The following is a 16,510-nucleotide window of genomic DNA, read 5'->3' on the forward strand; positions in this document are numbered from 1 at the left end:
TATTTGTGCCTGAGGTATATAGCGTGTCAACCTGTCCCGAAATTACTCAGCCCAGCCTAGAGAACTTACTCGTGAAGTTCACCTCGTGCGTTCGAGGAATGACTAAACGCCACGGCAAGTCTGAACCGTGATGCTGGGAGCAGCAGCCCCGGAGTCCTGGCGACATGCAGCTGTGTGGGAGTGAAGGAAACAGCAGAGAGAGAGAGAGAGAGAGAGAGAGAGAGAGAGAGATCACACTGGCAGCGGCAGCAGGGGAAACAGAGCTGCACAGAACCGCCGCAGTCCTGACACATGGCCCACATTCACAGCCGCCTCTCACGTCACGGTGCTCCTCAAGAGAAAAAGCCCCTTTGTTCCCCCGCGGAGGGGGGGGGGGGGGGGCACAGGGGAGGAAGGCTGTGAGGGAGGTCTCTGGGGTGAACCACCACTCCACCATCCAAGCCGCCATTTAACAGGTACTGAACTCGCCCCCCCCGCCGACGTACCATCCCTGGCTCTGTGCCCCCCGCGCCGACGTACCATCCCTGGCTCTGTGCCCCCCCCCCCCCCCCCGCTTCACCACACAGGGTGAGCAGAGCGTCCACCAAGGCTGCTGCTTCCTGCTTCTGAACTGGGTCACTCCACAGTGTTGTGTTAAGGACAACCCAAACAATAACTCAATGCAGTGTTGGTCATCCTGAGCACTGTGGCTCTGCATACAAGACCTAGGACAACTTTGGTCTGAAGTGAAGACACTGATCTGACAGGATTACAAATGACACATTTAAAACTGTGTTTATTTGTATAGAAATATGCTCATGTTTTACATAGCTTTGTAGTTACAAATAGTAAAAAGAGAGAATATTAACGCTATTAGCATCACTACAGGTTTTCTCAAACAGAGGAGAAGAGATCTCAATTGCCCAAACTTTATTCTGTGAAATGTTAAGCCTGTTGATATAATTTATAGGCCGTGTGTGGGTGCATTTCATTTTCCATAAGAGAGAAAGGAACCTGACAGTAGCTCTCAAAGTAGTCTCCATGCACATCACCACGAACCCATCATGTACTATTGAAGAACGTCATTGAGGAACATTCGCTATTCCTAGTGCAGAGAATTTGTACAAGCCTGCTGTGTATTCTCTCCATAACCAAGCACATGAACAGCTATTCAGGCTAACAGAGAAATGCTTTAAGAAGCCAAAACATGCTTTAAGACCCTCCTCAACTCTTCCCCTCTTGCCTCCCCCAGAGCTTGAGGTGTGTGTGTGTGTGTCCGTGTCCAACCTGTTCTCCACAAGCACAGACGTCATATATGACACAGGTAGGAGTGCAACACAACAGTCCCCACAAGGCCCCAAGGTTGCTGAGCTACTTCTCAAGGCTCTCCATAGTCCACAGTGTTGTTCGCCATCAAAGCAAGTGTCTGGGTGCTGACCCCAATAGCTATTCCACTTGCTTTGTCCTTTAAGACTTATCAGCATGTTTTTTTCTCACTGTACCACCTAGTGATCAACTTTCATAGTCCCCCCCCACCACCTTCCCCCGCCCCAGAGGGGTTCTGGTTCCGTTCAGTTCCTCTCAATCTGCTCGATGTCCAGCTCTCCTCCCAGCTGGTGTGCATCCTTCCTGGCGCCGCACAAGTCTGCCCACAGGGCCTCGTGCTCCTTCCCATTGGCTGTCCCCTCCCTGGGGTCGACAAGGCCCGCGGAGTTCCAGTCCAGCTCCTCGATGGCGGGATCCGACCGGCCGCTTCCGGTGACCCCGTCCTCTTTGGTCCCGGGAGGAAGGTCGGATCCCTGCTCGCCGGCGGGCGTGAAGTCAATCTCACATTGGGGGGTGCTCCTGAGTATGGGGGGGGCCTGGCTTGACTGGCAGTCTTCTCCTGTGATCCCAGGGCAACTAAGGCTGTGGAAATTCCGAAGTTTCTGTGGAGCGATGGGGGGAAAAACACATTTTGTTTAGAACGTTTTCGTGTGCCGCGCCATATTTCCTGCTCTCTAACAGAAACACGAGCAACTAAACTAAACACATTTTATCACTGGACTGTGAGTGAGGCGAAAACAAACAGTCTGATCAGTCCTCCTCCTCATGCGCCATACTGGCAGTTTCAACCATCGTCTCTATGACGATGTAATATTTGGATGGTCAGTCCCCAGTCGTTTCCCCCCTGGCAGCGCCTGATCACAGTCCTGCCCCTGCTGCTGCCCGTCAAGAGGACGGGGGCAGGACGCAGACCCCTCCCCCCCCCCCCCCCCATCCCTGGACAGACAATCACCCCACTGTGCTCGAATCGAGCATGGGAGTACGGAGACCAACTGAGTCACTGCTGGCTACAGAATGACCATACGAAAGAGGAAGAGGGAAAAAAAAAGAAAAGTGGAAGGATTTAAATGTGGACTGCATTACATAGGAGAGCAAATGGTGGCTGAGAGAGGATGAGACAGAGAGGGAGTCAGAGACCCAAGACTAGTCATCGTTGATGCCGGCCACTGGCGCTGCACAATGAACACACACTGTACATCTGGGGCCGCCCGGGCGAATTCCTCCCACAAACCCACATGTGGCAGCAGCTCCGCAGCCGTGTCAAAGCCCCTCGACAGCTGGTCGCTGGAGGCTGGATCGCCGAGCCCTGTGCTCTCTGGACAGGCAGCCGGGGCAGCTGTCGCTCACGGCCCCCCAACCCCTGCAGGGTAAGACAAGAGGGCCCAGGAGACTAGGGCCCCCCCTTCTACACATAACCCTGGCCCCCCTTGACAAAGCTACTCTGCTTCTTATGTAACGCGGCTACAGAGTGTGACGGAGAGCGGAGAGGGGCGCTCCCGGTCTCCCGCGCGCGAGTACAGACAGACGACCCGGCGCGTACGCAGGCACGGACACGGACGTGACGGGGGGGCGGAGCCGGGTTTGAGAACTAGCTGACGACTGATGTGGGTGGAACATGGGAGGCAGGGAGGCAGTGAGAGAGACTGGAGAAAAAGGGACTGGAAACCAGCGATCCCTGTCCCAGTAGTTCTGCCCGTGGAAGGATCAAAGCGTGGCTGCAGTTTTTCCTTGGCTCGAGCCGACCATGCCTATTCACCCCCCCACCCCCCACCGGGCCCTCCTGTCAACAGCTCGGCAAAACATGGGACCTCACTGATATGGGCGGGACTGGTCTAGCCGAACTCAACACTCTGTATCACCACAAATGGATGACCAGAGGCACACTACTTGTACCATGAATAGAATGTATCCTGGTTGTGAATAAAGAGCTGCCTGGGTCTCGGGGCGTCTCCGACTCAGCTCCTCGGCCCAGACTCCAGCGAGGACCGCCGAAACGGAGACCTCGTTGTCTGTAATGACCTTGAGTCCCGCTCGATAGCGGCTTATCAATAGCTCATGAGACCCAGCAGTAGCAGCCTTCCACCCACAGAGCGGAATTTACCGAGATCAATAACTCTTTACCCTCCACGCGTCCCCCCGCGGATCTATAATCTCCGCTCCATCTGGTCCACTTCCTGACACTCACATGCGGAGCCAACCCCCCACCCCTACCCCCCCAGTGAAAACTAGACCGCCACTGTCATCTCCCATCAACAAGGCGGTGTCATGGCGGTAATGTGCTGTAGTGCAGTGAGTGAAACTTCTAAGGTTTTCTGGATGGACCGTGTGGAGTTCCTGGGTTTCTCTTACAGAAGCTCTGCTGACCAAATGAGAGCCATATTGCAGGTCCTCACATCGCTCCTAGCCAAGAGGTCTGGAAGTTATTTTCCCCAGGGCTCTGGTCTAAACCAGTCACTTGATAGGAGAGGGGTGGGGGAGGGGAGGTGGTTCAATCAAGATTTAAAATATGAATAAAAAAAAACACAAAAAAAAACAAATCCAATTATTTCATGTGTCATCAGAAGCATCGTCATGGAGGAGGAGGGGCTACAGTTTGATGGAGACCCGGGCGGACGCCACAAGCTGAAGAATGGAGGAGAAAAAAGCACACAATGGAGATGCCTGATGAACAGCAGGAAGAACGTAATCTTAACAAACTTGGACCTCTGAAGTCTTTCAGTGAAAACAGTATTGTTGCCCTGTGTGGAATGCTCCTTTCCTCCTGCTGACCTCCTCCCTGGTGGAGTGTGTGTGTGTGTATGCGTGCAGTGGAGTGTGTGTGGTGTCCGCTGGCAGTGTCACAGCAGCACTGTTTTTGAGACATGGCTGAACTCCGGGTGACTCTCATATGAGCCTGGTCTGTTTATGACCCTGTGGGCTTGTGTGCGAGAGAAAGATCTGTGTCTTAAGTGTGTGTGTGTGTGTGTGTGTGTACGTGAAAGAGACTTCTCAGGATGTAGCGCCTCGCGGCTTGAGGCATGGTCCACCATCACAGGTTGGAAGCGATGGAAGCACACTTAGGAAAGCTCCAGCTGAAGACGTACTGCGTGTCGTCGGGTATCGGGGTAGAGGAGGAGGGGTGGGTGACATCACGAGTAGACTAGCCTATAGGAACAGAAGCTGGCCTGTTCCTATACTAGACCACCTCACGGACGTCTTGGTCTCAATAGACCATCTGTTTGGGAGTCGTGCATCTAAGGGCCATCATTACTATGGTCTACAAGTAAACAATCCACACTCAGAGGAATGTGACCCTGAACAGACCCGCACCCAACCTCGCATCCATCTCATTACATCGCCTGTAGAAACACTTTGAGGTGAGCGTATGGGACGCACGCGCGCGCGCGGGCACACACACACACACACACACGGTGACCTTTTACAGCGTTTGTTTATACAACAACAGCCAGGGCCCAAAACTGACAAATCTGGAGTGTTCCTCGTGTGTGTGTGTGTATGAGAGAGAGAGAGAGAAACTGATGGGCCTAGCAGAACATCCAGCTGCTCTGGCCATTCTCTGACCCGGGGAGGCTCACCAGAGGTCACAGAGACCCCCCCCCCGCCCCATCCCGACCCCCCCCCCCCCCCCAGGGCCGCCTGCGCCTCATGAGATTGCCGTGTGTCAGACTCTGTACCGAGAACTGAGGAAAATGGCTCGAATGGGATTTTGTTGAATAACCATTTAACATGCTATATTGGTTACTTCCAAGTACTTCAAAGACAAAGTGGGTTTCTGAGAGTAAGTAATTATTTAACAGACATCAGATGATGCTGAACCCAACGCAACCTCTTTATTCCCTGGATGAATAGAGACAAAGGCTGTATTGAATGTCTAGATTTTTTTCTGTATGGTTCTGGACATAAAACCAAAGCCCCGGGCTCAGAACCCCACCCCCACGCGGTACCGAACCATCCTTCTACACTGACCTGGGTCATCTTGGCCAGGTCTAGGGAAGGCCTCTGTTTCTGGGTGTCGGAAGGCCTCCGGCGCTTCATGCCGATCTTCTGGTCGTTGAGGACGCAGGGCTGCGAGCGGCTCCTCGCCAGCCCGCCCTGCCCCCCGCGGCGCTCCAGCTCGGGGGTGGAGTCCGCCGAACTGGGCGGGGAGGGGCCGGGGGGCTCCGGGAGGCAGATTTGTTCGTGGGAGAGGTAGAGGGGCTGCGGCGGCCGCTCGGAGGAGGAGGAGGAGGAGGAAGAGGAGAGGGAGGAGGAAGTGGCGGCGGCGAGGCCGGCGAAGGGGGCGGGGCAGGGCGGGCGCTGGGCGAAGCAGGGCAGCTCCAGGGTGTTGGAGCGGGCGGGCAGGCTGAAGCTGGAGCTGCGCTGCATGGCGGGGAACGCCGCCTGATGGAGCCCCGCCGCCACGCCGCGCTGGACGCTGCCGCCGCTGTGGCACCGCCGCTTCTCCACCGCCGTCCACACGCGCGAGCCCTGCGGGCGCCAGGCAGAGCGGCAGCCGGCCGGCTCGTCGGAGCAGGACAGCGAGCGGCACTGGCGTTTGCTGGGCGGAGCCGTGGAGGAGGAGGAGGAGGAGGCGGCGGTGGCCTCCGACAGACTCAGGTCCCGCAGCAGGCTGGTGATGGCGCTGCCAGACGCCGCCGTGCCCGCCTCCCGCCCCCAGTGGGCGGGGCTCCGGTGCACCTCCGGCAGTACGTCCCATAGGCTCTCCAGGCTGGCGCCGACAGGACTCAGGTCTCGCCACCTGCCCGTCTCTGCAACACACACACACACACACACACACACACACACACACACACACACACGACGGTTAGAAACCACGGGGTCGGGGGGGGGGACACCTGGAAACACCCAGATGGCGTGTCTCTCCCTATGTAGGCCAGCCTTATCTCCATTCAGTGAAACGCATTTATCCGAGAGGCGTCCATGCACTCTTACACTTGCCCTCAAAACTGTTGTCCTCTTCGGAGAACAGAGAGGCAAGCAGCCAGACAAAAAGCCCCAGGAATAGCAGAGCTCTCCTGGTTAGTGGCTGGCTGCCTTGGCTCGGGGAGGCCCACAGCACCAACAGCTCACTCACATCTGTGGGAGCCCGGGGTGGAAACACCCAGCACACCAAACACACTACTGGAGAGAGCCATGCTCTGATGCTGCCATCCACATATTTGCACTTGCACGAGCTATCCAAACAAACAAAGACACGTATGGTCTCTAGTCGATTCCCCGTGATAAACGTTCCCGGTAAGGCTCGTTAACCGGGGCTATGGAGGCGTGGGCGGCCGGGGGCTGGTATCAGAAAGCCTACAGGCCTCTGTCGGGTTCACGGGCAGGGATCCAGCTGGCAGCTCTCTTGACAACGCCGCCCCCGACGGCAGCGCAGATAAGGTTTCCCACCAGCGCCCTCCCCTCCTGTGGTGCTGTGGGCTAGGCTAAGAGGATGGAAACCTCTGACTACGCTCTTTGGACTGGGGACGGAGTGATTGACCATCTTGGACGCCGCGTGGCAGACCCCCGGCGCCGAGGCCCTCGCCTCGCTCCTGATACGGAGGAGGAGACCTTTTTTTTTTCCCATTGGAGATTAAAAAAATCCCAAAAATGCCTTTTAGGTTGGCAGAGTCAAGGGGGTAGAACAAAGGGCACTGTCCACAACACCTACCGGCCTGGCCCTGCTCTGCTCTGCTCTGCCAGTCATGGAGACTTGGTACAAGGCTAAGGCTGACAAAAAAAACAAAAAACTGTTGATCTACAATGAGTACAGACTGGTATCGGCTCGTTGGGGAAAGTATTATGCAGATATGCAGTCGTGGGAAGCCAAGTACATAACAAGGTGGTAGAACAAACTTCATCACAGCGGGAACACCTGTCATACATGTTTGAGATAATGGCACCGTTCCCTGGGCCAAGATTCTTATCTCCTCTCCTTGAACAGAAAATACACCCCCCCCCCCGCCCCGCCCCCTCCATGTCCCCTCGCCAACCCTGTCGACAAACACACCTGACATTTATGGCCTCCGCGAGCTTAATCACATAATTATAGTCCAGTCCCCTACTTTTCTTTTTCGATGCCGGATAAAAGCCCAAAAAGTGACAACAATAACCAAGCAAGGACACGTGTAACGCGAGAGGGTCGAGGTGTGCGGGCTGCCACCGGAGAGAGCGCCCGGGTCACGGGGATGTCGGTCCACACTCACCCATGAGTCCGCAAGAGAAGAGGGCGGTCCCCTGGCTCATGGTCTGCGTCTGGCACTGCGGAAACACACACACGCACCACACGTCAGGAAACACTGGAATGATTTTGAAATAAAAGACCCATTGGAAGGAGTACAAGTCCCATCCCCTAACCTCACAACTAAAGCTCATGAGTGAAACAAGGAAGTTCTAGTATTCTCTCCCTCCCATCCCACACTGCCTACAAAAGTCAACAAAGACGGGTCTATAAACCGCGCGTTCTGAGTAGCAGCATGTAAATGTGGCTGCTGTGGATGGAGTTCCCCTAGAGGCAGCCGAGCAGAATATTCTCCACCTCAGCTGAGACTCTGCCCTGAGGAACATGACGGCTTCGTTCACGTGGCGAGATCCGAGGGCAAACTCAGTCCACATTAACTGGGGGAATTTTTCACTCCGTGCAAGAGAGTGAATGTATCGGGTCTGTGTGCGAGGGAACGCTCTCTCTGGTGATAAAAAAAGTGAAACGGAGTCGCCCTGGCTAGTGAAGCTTCTCCTTTGTGTTCCGAGTGTGATGAATTTACAGGACTGGAGACGATTCAAACCAGATGACACATCTTTATGAAAACAATTTGAGCTATTACAATGCAATCATGGCTAATTTGAATAAAAACATCCCTTTGCGTCAAACAACTAATGGTGAAATAACGCAAGAGCTTTTGACAGAATTCTGTGTGATTTTCCAGGAATTTCAACTCTTGGGGATGTTAAGACTATTATTGGGGCTTAACCGTCAAACCTGGCCTCTGTAATCACTGCCTAATTTGTCTGCTCATTAACTTTGAGGAAAAGCACGGTAAGCATAATGCATGCCCTGAATGCAAGACCGCTCAAACTTTGGGAAGATGAATGTGGCAGACAACATTATTCTTGATGTCATACTTTGCTCCCAACAGCACAGCTCAGCTTACTGGCATACATCCTCTCACATTGGACATGCACACAAGTTAACAAATCTTCTCACCCGTCCCAAGTCCAGCTTTTTGCACCTTACATCGTCGACACCCTTCTTTTCCAGTGTTTTTGTGTAAATGATCACCATGGCAACACACATTTTTGCCACAATTCAGTCCAGTGCATGCAAACGGGGTTGGAGGCCATCTTAACGGGCAGGATCTTCATCTGCTTAATGCCCTCAGCTCCTCCAAGAATGTGCTTCACGCCTCTGACCAATCCTGCACACACACACACGCACACACACAAGCAAGGATTAGAATTCTGTACATTTCTAAAGTTCTGTTTCTCATCTAGGCAGAGCAAGACCCAGCTGAACTGTGGGCACCCAAAACAGAGCAGAGCCTTCCTGTCGAAGCCTCAGACACAGAAGCCGCTCAGAAGCGAGGGGGCTTGCAGCTACGAGAGTTGGTGTGGCAGAGAATGTGGAAAGTCAGTGTGGTTTAACGCTATCCTTTAGTTTAGATCTCATATGAGCAAGCATTTCACAGCAAACGCTCACACGGTCTCAAGGCTACCTAGCCTCAAGGCTATAGGCCTACTCTGTGGTAGGCCTAAAGCATCACATAGCTTATAGCTTGTTTTTGGGTTACAGTTGAAACTTTGAATTTAGCTGCTCTCTCACTACTGTATGTTTTCTCCAACATGCAATCACAGTTGGGAATCTAAACCTTGTTACTGTGCTGCACGTCCATTAGAATGATTAAGGGTCATCTGAGAAAGAGCGGAGTCTGCTCAAAGTGTTCCACACAGGGACAGAGTTGTGTAGAGGAGCAGAGTCAAAGCTGTGTAATTGAATCCTAAGGGGCCGGCTTGGAATAGCTGTGACCTTGCGGTTATCAAAACAACCCCCTTGGCATTAGTGCCGCACCGATGGCTGAACACCAGCTGATTAGCGACAGATGTAAATCTATGGAGTGTAATCACTGGTTTGATTAAAGCACCACCTGGGAGGACATTAGGCTGACGGGGGGGAGGAGAGAGGTCAGAGGGTGTGACAGAATGGCAGAGCTGCAGAGAGAGAGAGAGAGAGAGAGAGAGAGAACGAGAAGGAGAGAGAGAGAGAGAACGAGAAGGAGAGAGGGTGTCTGTGAAACAAAAGCGCGTTGTGCTAATAATGAGAAACTGTCGTGGGAATAAAAAAAATAAAAAGAGGTGACATCAGAGTTCCAGGGGGGGGAAAAAAAGCATCACAAGACCTGGAGAGCCCGACCGCTCAGAGCTGGGCCTGGCCGGTTTTCCTGCGCGGCATATGATCTCCATTACCAACACTTAGAACATCAACACATCCAGTTTAGAAGCCCAGGCCTTTTTTTCTAAATAACCACAACCTGTGTTCTTTTAACCAAGAGAGGAGAAAAGTGTGCAATTGGGCGCATTCCGTCTGTGAATGAATGAGTGCGTAGCATCAAAGTACACAGGGGCAGGCCGGGGACCAGCCTATCCAGTGTGTTGCTGTTAACTAGGCTAGGCTATGTTCCCAGTCTGAGATTTTATTTCAAACCTTTATTTATACTCGTGAACCAGAGGTTTCCCTCATTTACAGTGATGACGAGTTTACAGAGACACAAATCAAATCAACAAAACAAATGCAACAATAATAATAATAATAATTATTATTATTATTATTAAAAACAGTTACAGGTTGAAGTACATAGGTCTAGAGCCATGGACTTGAACCCTGTGATTGAAGGAAGAGGACCTCAAGCTTTAGAGTCGGTTGTAACGTATTCCAAGTATAAGGAGCATCATGAAAAAAAGCAGCCCTTCCAAGTTCAGAATGCACTCGAGGAACCCTGAGAACAAGCCGATCATTAAATCGGGTCTGGTAGGTGCCAAGGCTCCAGTTCATAATGACCAGAGACGTTCCATAGCGGGGCAGGCAATTCATACATGCCTTAGTGACGACCATCCAACACACATGGCTTTTGACCCCTGAGGGTAGCAATCTCCACGACACCCAGAAACCTCTCTGGTTCAAATGAGCTTTGTTACACCGCTGAAAGAATGGGAGGACTAAAAGAAGAATCTAGTTTAGCCTGTACTCCATCTAATACACAAAAGTTAAGATCAGTCTAGTCTGACTCAACGGATGTAGGTTTTGGGGATAAGCCTTGGCATTTGTTTATTACTGTACCAATCAGTGGTGCCGATTCATGTGGGTGGCCAATCCAGATTGAAACAACAACAGCCTAGCAACCGCTCCGCTGAAGACAATTGTGATTGGTTGAAAAATAGTGTTATACCTGAATGGTAATGAGTCTAGTCAGACCTTTCTCTAGCGCTGGCAGTGTGTGGATAGGTCTGGTTAAACTAAGGTCAGTCAAGCAATGTAGTCTCACAGTAGTAGATGACATCAAGAGCAAGTTGAACCAGGTATATATCCAGCACCCCCTCTAGGAGTAACAGAATCGGCCAAATCCAGACACAACTGCTGTGATCTGTTCTGTAACCTGGAACTGAGTCTTTTGTCATGTCAAGTTCTTACCCCAGAGCCATAGCTACAGCACCACACACACACACTTCCCAGGGGATTAAAAAACAGAATTAGCAGAGATCCACACAGCCACTGAAATACCATCCTGTTGGCTCCCAGTTTGTTTACATCTTTTGTGACCATCGGGAGGAGAGATGGCAGTTAGATATGAGAGCTGTTTGGTTATAAAAAAAAAAAAGAGGCTTGTTTAGAAAGAAAGTCTGAGGAGTTATGAGAGTGAATGGAAAGCTTGCTCTCCTTCAGAAACTCTCTCCTTGACTATGGCCGGGTTTGGCAGGCGCTTCCACTTTCTCATCCAGGGACGAAAAGGTAAAGCAAACGCATGCGGCTGCATACCTAGAAACGCTCCCGGACCAGTCGCCCCCTCAGCCCTGGCACATCCTGTCTTCTCTCCTCGCGCTCACACCCGACACCACCACCGCCACCACACCTCATGGTTCGGAGACGCTGACAAACGGGGTTTCGTATTCACCGTAACCTTCCTCAATACTGGTCTAGTCATAAAAAAGGGTGGTTTCTTTTCTACGGCAGTTAACCCTGTGCCTCCTCTCTCCACCGTGGCCGCACTCCTTTATCTGGGATCAGTGAAAAACCTCTGAGGAGCGATAGCCGCTTATCTGCGTCAGGGCGACAGCTGAGAGGCCGGATCTCCGAGGGCAGCTGACTACGGACTACAGAGCGCCGCCCTGGATGTTCGCATGTGCGCGTGCACACCGCTGTCCTGCCTGGGTGACCTCGGCAGCCTGCTTGCCACACGGCCGCGCTTGGGCTGATTGTTGGAGCTGCACACTTCCTTTGTGGTCACAGTGAGCCTTTCAATCGTGACGTCTCTGGGTGTAAAAGAACAGAAGAAGTTTCAGGAGCGAGCGAGCCATCTCAGAATGAGGAAAAGTTGTGCAGGCCTAAACCACAACCGATATTTGAGTGAGTCACACCATTTTAGGCAGTGAAATGTTTTAGGGGTCAGCGTAACCAAGCAGAGTTGGCTCTACAGGCTCAACTCGTAGAGACAGAAGTACAAACTGCCAGGCCATCTGCAATATGCAAATGAGAAGGGTTAAATATGAAGGCCTAGTTTCCCTGAGGAGACAACCGCAACTATCTTTCATCTATAAAGTTTTCAACCGGGTGAAATGTCAAGTTTCAGGCATGTTCAGTTGGTAAGATTAACCCAGCTACAAGCCTCCTTTTCTGTGAAACATTTTTCTTTTTCCCTATCTGAGGACACACTGAGAATATTAAAAGGAGTTAATATTGGGCATCCCAGTCAAAGCTGGCTTTCATGGTACAGAGTGACTAGCCTATTGTACATGTGGTGCATTCGGCAAACTCCATCTGAAATCAATGACCATCTAAAGTAGCCAAAGGCTAGTATTCCCTGCACTACACTGTTCCACACACTAAAAATGAAATGAAGGCTATGCCACAATTCATAGGCCTAAATGTCCAGTCAATATTTCTACTCAATCTTTAGGCTACTGCTTTCTATAGCAGACTGTAATCCTCTGGGTTTATTAACATAACTAGTCTGCCTTTAACAATTAGGCAGTCAGGCTACTAATCTATGTTAGGGAAATGGCACTAGGAGAGCGCTAGTGGTAAACACTAGCCATCTTTGTCCTGTGACAGGCTTAAATTGAAACGTTCAGTTATCAAATGAGTACTGTAATGAGTGCCTGTACATGAAAGGTTTAGCCAACACCAGAGGTATTGCCTACTGCACCCCAAATTCATATAATCTATTCTTCTAAACAATCTAAGGTTAGAATTCCAACCTTCCTCCAACATTCCTACACAAATGACAGTTGGGTCCGTGTCCTATGCTGAACAATCCCAGGATTGTGGCCCTCTCAGTAATCCTAGACTAGTGTCTACTGGGCACCTGAGATGGACAGGCCCCCACCACAGGGGCTCAAATCTAACTCAGGGATTTGGTGATCACTGGAGCCTGAGAGTAGAGACCTCAGCAACGCTCAGCTCAACTCCACAGAGAGGTTCACTGGGAGAAATATGGACGTTCCTCAAAGTCTTTGTCCCCGAGCTATTGGCTGTTGTGCTACATCCCTTTCTGCGGTGCCAGCTTGTAAATTATCCATATTTGGTGTCACACACATTCAGTTTCCCACATCAAAACGCCTGGTGTTGAAAGAGCATATCACCAAACCAGGACATATTGAAAGCATGAAGACAGTTCTGATAAAAGGCAAACAGGTCCTGCGTTCTGCTGCACCAGCACATCTCCATTGTCAACTGAAAACATTGGTGTTTTCTTGTGTTTTTTTTTTTTTCCAACTGAAACTTATATTTTTCATGGTGTTTGTGTAAACAACTGTCATAAGGAAGTTTTGCTCCGAGTGTAGGCTACTTAAAAAAAAAAGTGTGTTCATTACATCACATTGAATCAACAAAAAAGACAGTACGAGTAGTTGTCCATTTCTGAAAAATGACCACACATGTGGAAGAGAGAACTCATGGCTAGGTCCTAGGTGTGATCTCATCAACATAAAGTTGAGTGAAAAGAGTGCGTAGCTGTGAGACTTCAATAGCTGTGGGGTTGAGGGCCTGGGGCACGGCGATGGTTTCACAAGCATCGCAGCTGCCGACTTACCATAAACACAAAGACCCAGCAACGCCATGGCATGGCAGCCAACGAGGCCAGCTTTCTAAAGAAGGCCTGCTGTTTAATTATCTCCAACATAATCACTCGCACTGTATACATTTGTTCAGGACAAGAGGCTGGTTGACGCCTGTAAACATCTCTTTTGAGCCGACCTGTCCAAGCTGGGGAGAAAAGTTGCCCGCATGAATATGCATACCCCAGTATGCCTCTCAATTTCAATAGGACTATGATCAAGATGTGCTATGCTATTGCCATTACTGAAATAGCAATGCATAACGATAAAGTCACTTTCCCCACACAGAGGCATCAAATACTTGAAATTCTGCATTTTAACCTAGCAATATTGCTAGCGTAGGCATTTCTCTTCTCGTCCCCTAAAGAAATAAGGCCCATTACTGGGAAACAACCCAGTGACCGGCACAAACATCTCCAAAAGTCCTTTCCAAAATCTCTTATGAAAGGGAAATGAGCTAGGCGAGCAAATTGGTGTGGCGGCCCGGGTGCTCCCAGAATGTTACACACAGGCTACAGAGCAAACAAGATTCTGAACTTGACAGAAAGGCCATGCAGCTACATGTGAATTCTGTTTTACAAAAGTACATCTATAATCACTTTTGCATTTGCCCCATCTTCATAATTGTGTACCTTATGGCATCTCTGCCCCTGAGGAGCTCATCTCCTGTAGGCTGGCTGCCTGTACCACTGTGCAATATGATGGCATGGCCATTCCTCTGAGGTTTAGCTGTAAGTGGAAGTTAAACCTTCCGGTCTGTGTGCTCTGTGCACCTATAAAGAAATATTCTGTTAAACCTAATCTAGGGTTAGGTGATCAGACAAGTTTATATTCTAGTTATATGTATGGTGTAACATAGGAGGAACTGGCTAGCCTAAACAATGGTCCCCGAGTACAGTCAAAACAGGGACCATCTCACCATTGAATAAAACGACAAGGAAAAGGTATATAACAACATCTTATCAGTACTGCAAGTTGTAACCCAACGTTGACATTCATTGGCATGGCTGGCTAAAAGAGGGCTGCATTGCAACAGCAGACAGGGTACAACCAAACCAATAACAGACTTAATTGCTTGGGTTGCCAGGCCAGCCAAGGCTTGAGCTGGTGATTTTTAACTCACAAAGCAAAACGTTCTTACCATGAGCTAACTTAAGGGTAGCCAACTATCCTGGTTTCCCTAGTAAACTGGCCCTAGTGTCCCTAGTAAACTGGCCCTAGTGTCCCTAGTAAACTGGCCCTAGTGTCCCTAGTAAACTGGCCCTAGTGGCCCTAGTAAACTGGCTGGCTAGCTGCTACCCTTGTTGTCATGCGCAGCACAGCACAACTCAGCTTTGTTCTCTAGCGAGCCTAACTACTTTAGTTATTGCTGTGTAAATAGCCCGTGTAATTAATGGCAGCTAGAATATTCAATCATTAGGCCTAACTGGACAAATTATTTTGACAGTTAAGTGGACACTTTTAGCAGGTGTAAGCGCACATAACTATCCAATAATGTCCAACAAACAATGTCCAAATCGTGGTAACTAGCTAACATGGTGAAATCATTAGCACGCATCTGAAAGCGACGTTTTGTTCTCGTCCCCCACCAAGCTAACTTAAGCTAGCACTAGCTCACTTTCTCAGCTTTGTCTAGCTAACGTTAGCTAGCTACATTTCCTCTATCGGTCAGACAAAGAAAGGAGACATGAGGAAACTTTGTCAAACTTTTTGTCCTGTATTTTCTAGCGGTTAGATCAAGGAGAAACCAAGCAAGAAAGCAGCATCACAGATAGTGGACACAATGTAGCTACCAACCTAGCAAGCTAAATAAACAACCAAGACAAAACCACTTCACTTGTAACGTTAACGTTAGATGGCATTGAACCCAGGCAAAGAATCTACTAAACCAGCAACTATGGCTAACTGGAAAACTCACAAAGACCAGGCTGCGCATCTCGGGGGTCCAATGCCTCCCTGACTCCCACAGCTGACAGTTAAACCTGCCACATCATCTTCAGGGTTTCGCTAAAAGATGGCTAAGCTAAGGTGAGACAGATCAACTTCGTGCCTTGAACCCAGGCAGCATCTAACTACAATACAGTCCTGATCACAGATCCAAGTTTGCACGCTGTGACAGCGTGAGCACCAGGGACAAACCATTCATCCGTAGGGGTGCAAGGCTTATTGGATTGAACAAAATGAACTGTCCCGCAAAGCTCTCGAACACGCAGTTGTAGATTCACAATAGGTAAACTTGGAATATTAAATTACAATTTCTTTGAAGGGGAAGATTCTGCCTTTTTGAGAGTTGTGAATAACAAGTAGCATCGTATCTACCCAAACCATAGTCTGGTCTACTCCGCAGTGATCGAAAGCATTATAGAGGTGGCTCACTTTGCCACATAAATCTATATACGCGCTACAAGTAGTGGGAATAAAGTTAAAAGGGTAAACACAAACACAGATATTAATTGAAATGAGTTAACCCTAGGTTTAGATATTGATTAGTTAATTTTATTTATTTCAGATGAATTACATTTTGGAGCTTTTATTGTGGCTTTTTATAAAGTTGTTTTGATATAGCAATTTCATATACAATGACATATTGTTTATCGTGACAGTTTTAGGATCATGAACCAGAGCTACATCCAATAAACAAATCTAGACACCAAACGAGGGTCTTCGTTGTCGTTTTAGAATTTTTAGATTAGATTAGATTAAAATGTATTGCCATATGTGCAGAGCACAATGTACAGTGATGGATTGTGGAGAGTTACAATATACACATTATATGCCTATATGTAAATACTGTAAAGTATATACAGAGAAGTGGACCGAGTTAGAGAATAGTGCAATTTGCTAATTATGTCACCATTTTCCTCCCTTCCCATCTACAAGATGATTCAAATCCTCGTTGCCC

General features: G+C 49.7%; 1 protein-coding gene across 1 annotated transcript; it reads right to left on the reverse strand.

Annotated features, from left to right (window-relative positions):
- Positions 1-779: 779 nt before the first annotated feature.
- On the reverse strand, positions 780-15,664 carry fam53b (family with sequence similarity 53 member B). The gene is made up of 5 exons (XM_084455880.1): positions 15,527-15,664; positions 8,489-8,699; positions 7,491-7,545; positions 5,272-6,053; positions 780-1,907 (listed from the first exon to the last, which is right to left on the reverse strand). The coding sequence occupies exons 2-5, from the start codon at positions 8,576-8,578 to the stop codon at positions 1,551-1,553; spliced, it is 1,284 nt and encodes a 427-aa protein (XP_084312006.1). The 5' UTR covers positions 8,579-8,699; positions 15,527-15,664; the 3' UTR covers positions 780-1,550.
- Positions 15,665-16,510: the final 846 nt, after the last annotated feature.

This window comes from Borostomias antarcticus (assembly GCF_949987555.1).
Source record: "Borostomias antarcticus genome assembly, chromosome: 22".
In the NCBI taxonomy this organism is placed as follows: domain Eukaryota; kingdom Metazoa; phylum Chordata; class Actinopteri; order Stomiiformes; family Stomiidae; genus Borostomias; species Borostomias antarcticus.

Bases quoted from the DNA above. Each gene is read 5' to 3' on its own strand.
- fam53b (XM_084455880.1), bottom strand. From the start codon at position 8,578: ATGTGTGTTGCCATGGTGATCATTTACACAAAAACACTGGAAAAGAAG. The intron at 7,546-8,488 runs GTGAGAAGATTT...GTGTTTCCGCAG, and splicing joins AAAAGCTGGACTTGGGACGG to TGCCAGACGCAGACCATGAG. The intron at 6,054-7,490 runs GTGAGTGTGGAC...TGTGTGTTGCAG, and splicing joins CTTCTCTTGCGGACTCATGG to AGACGGGCAGGTGGCGAGAC.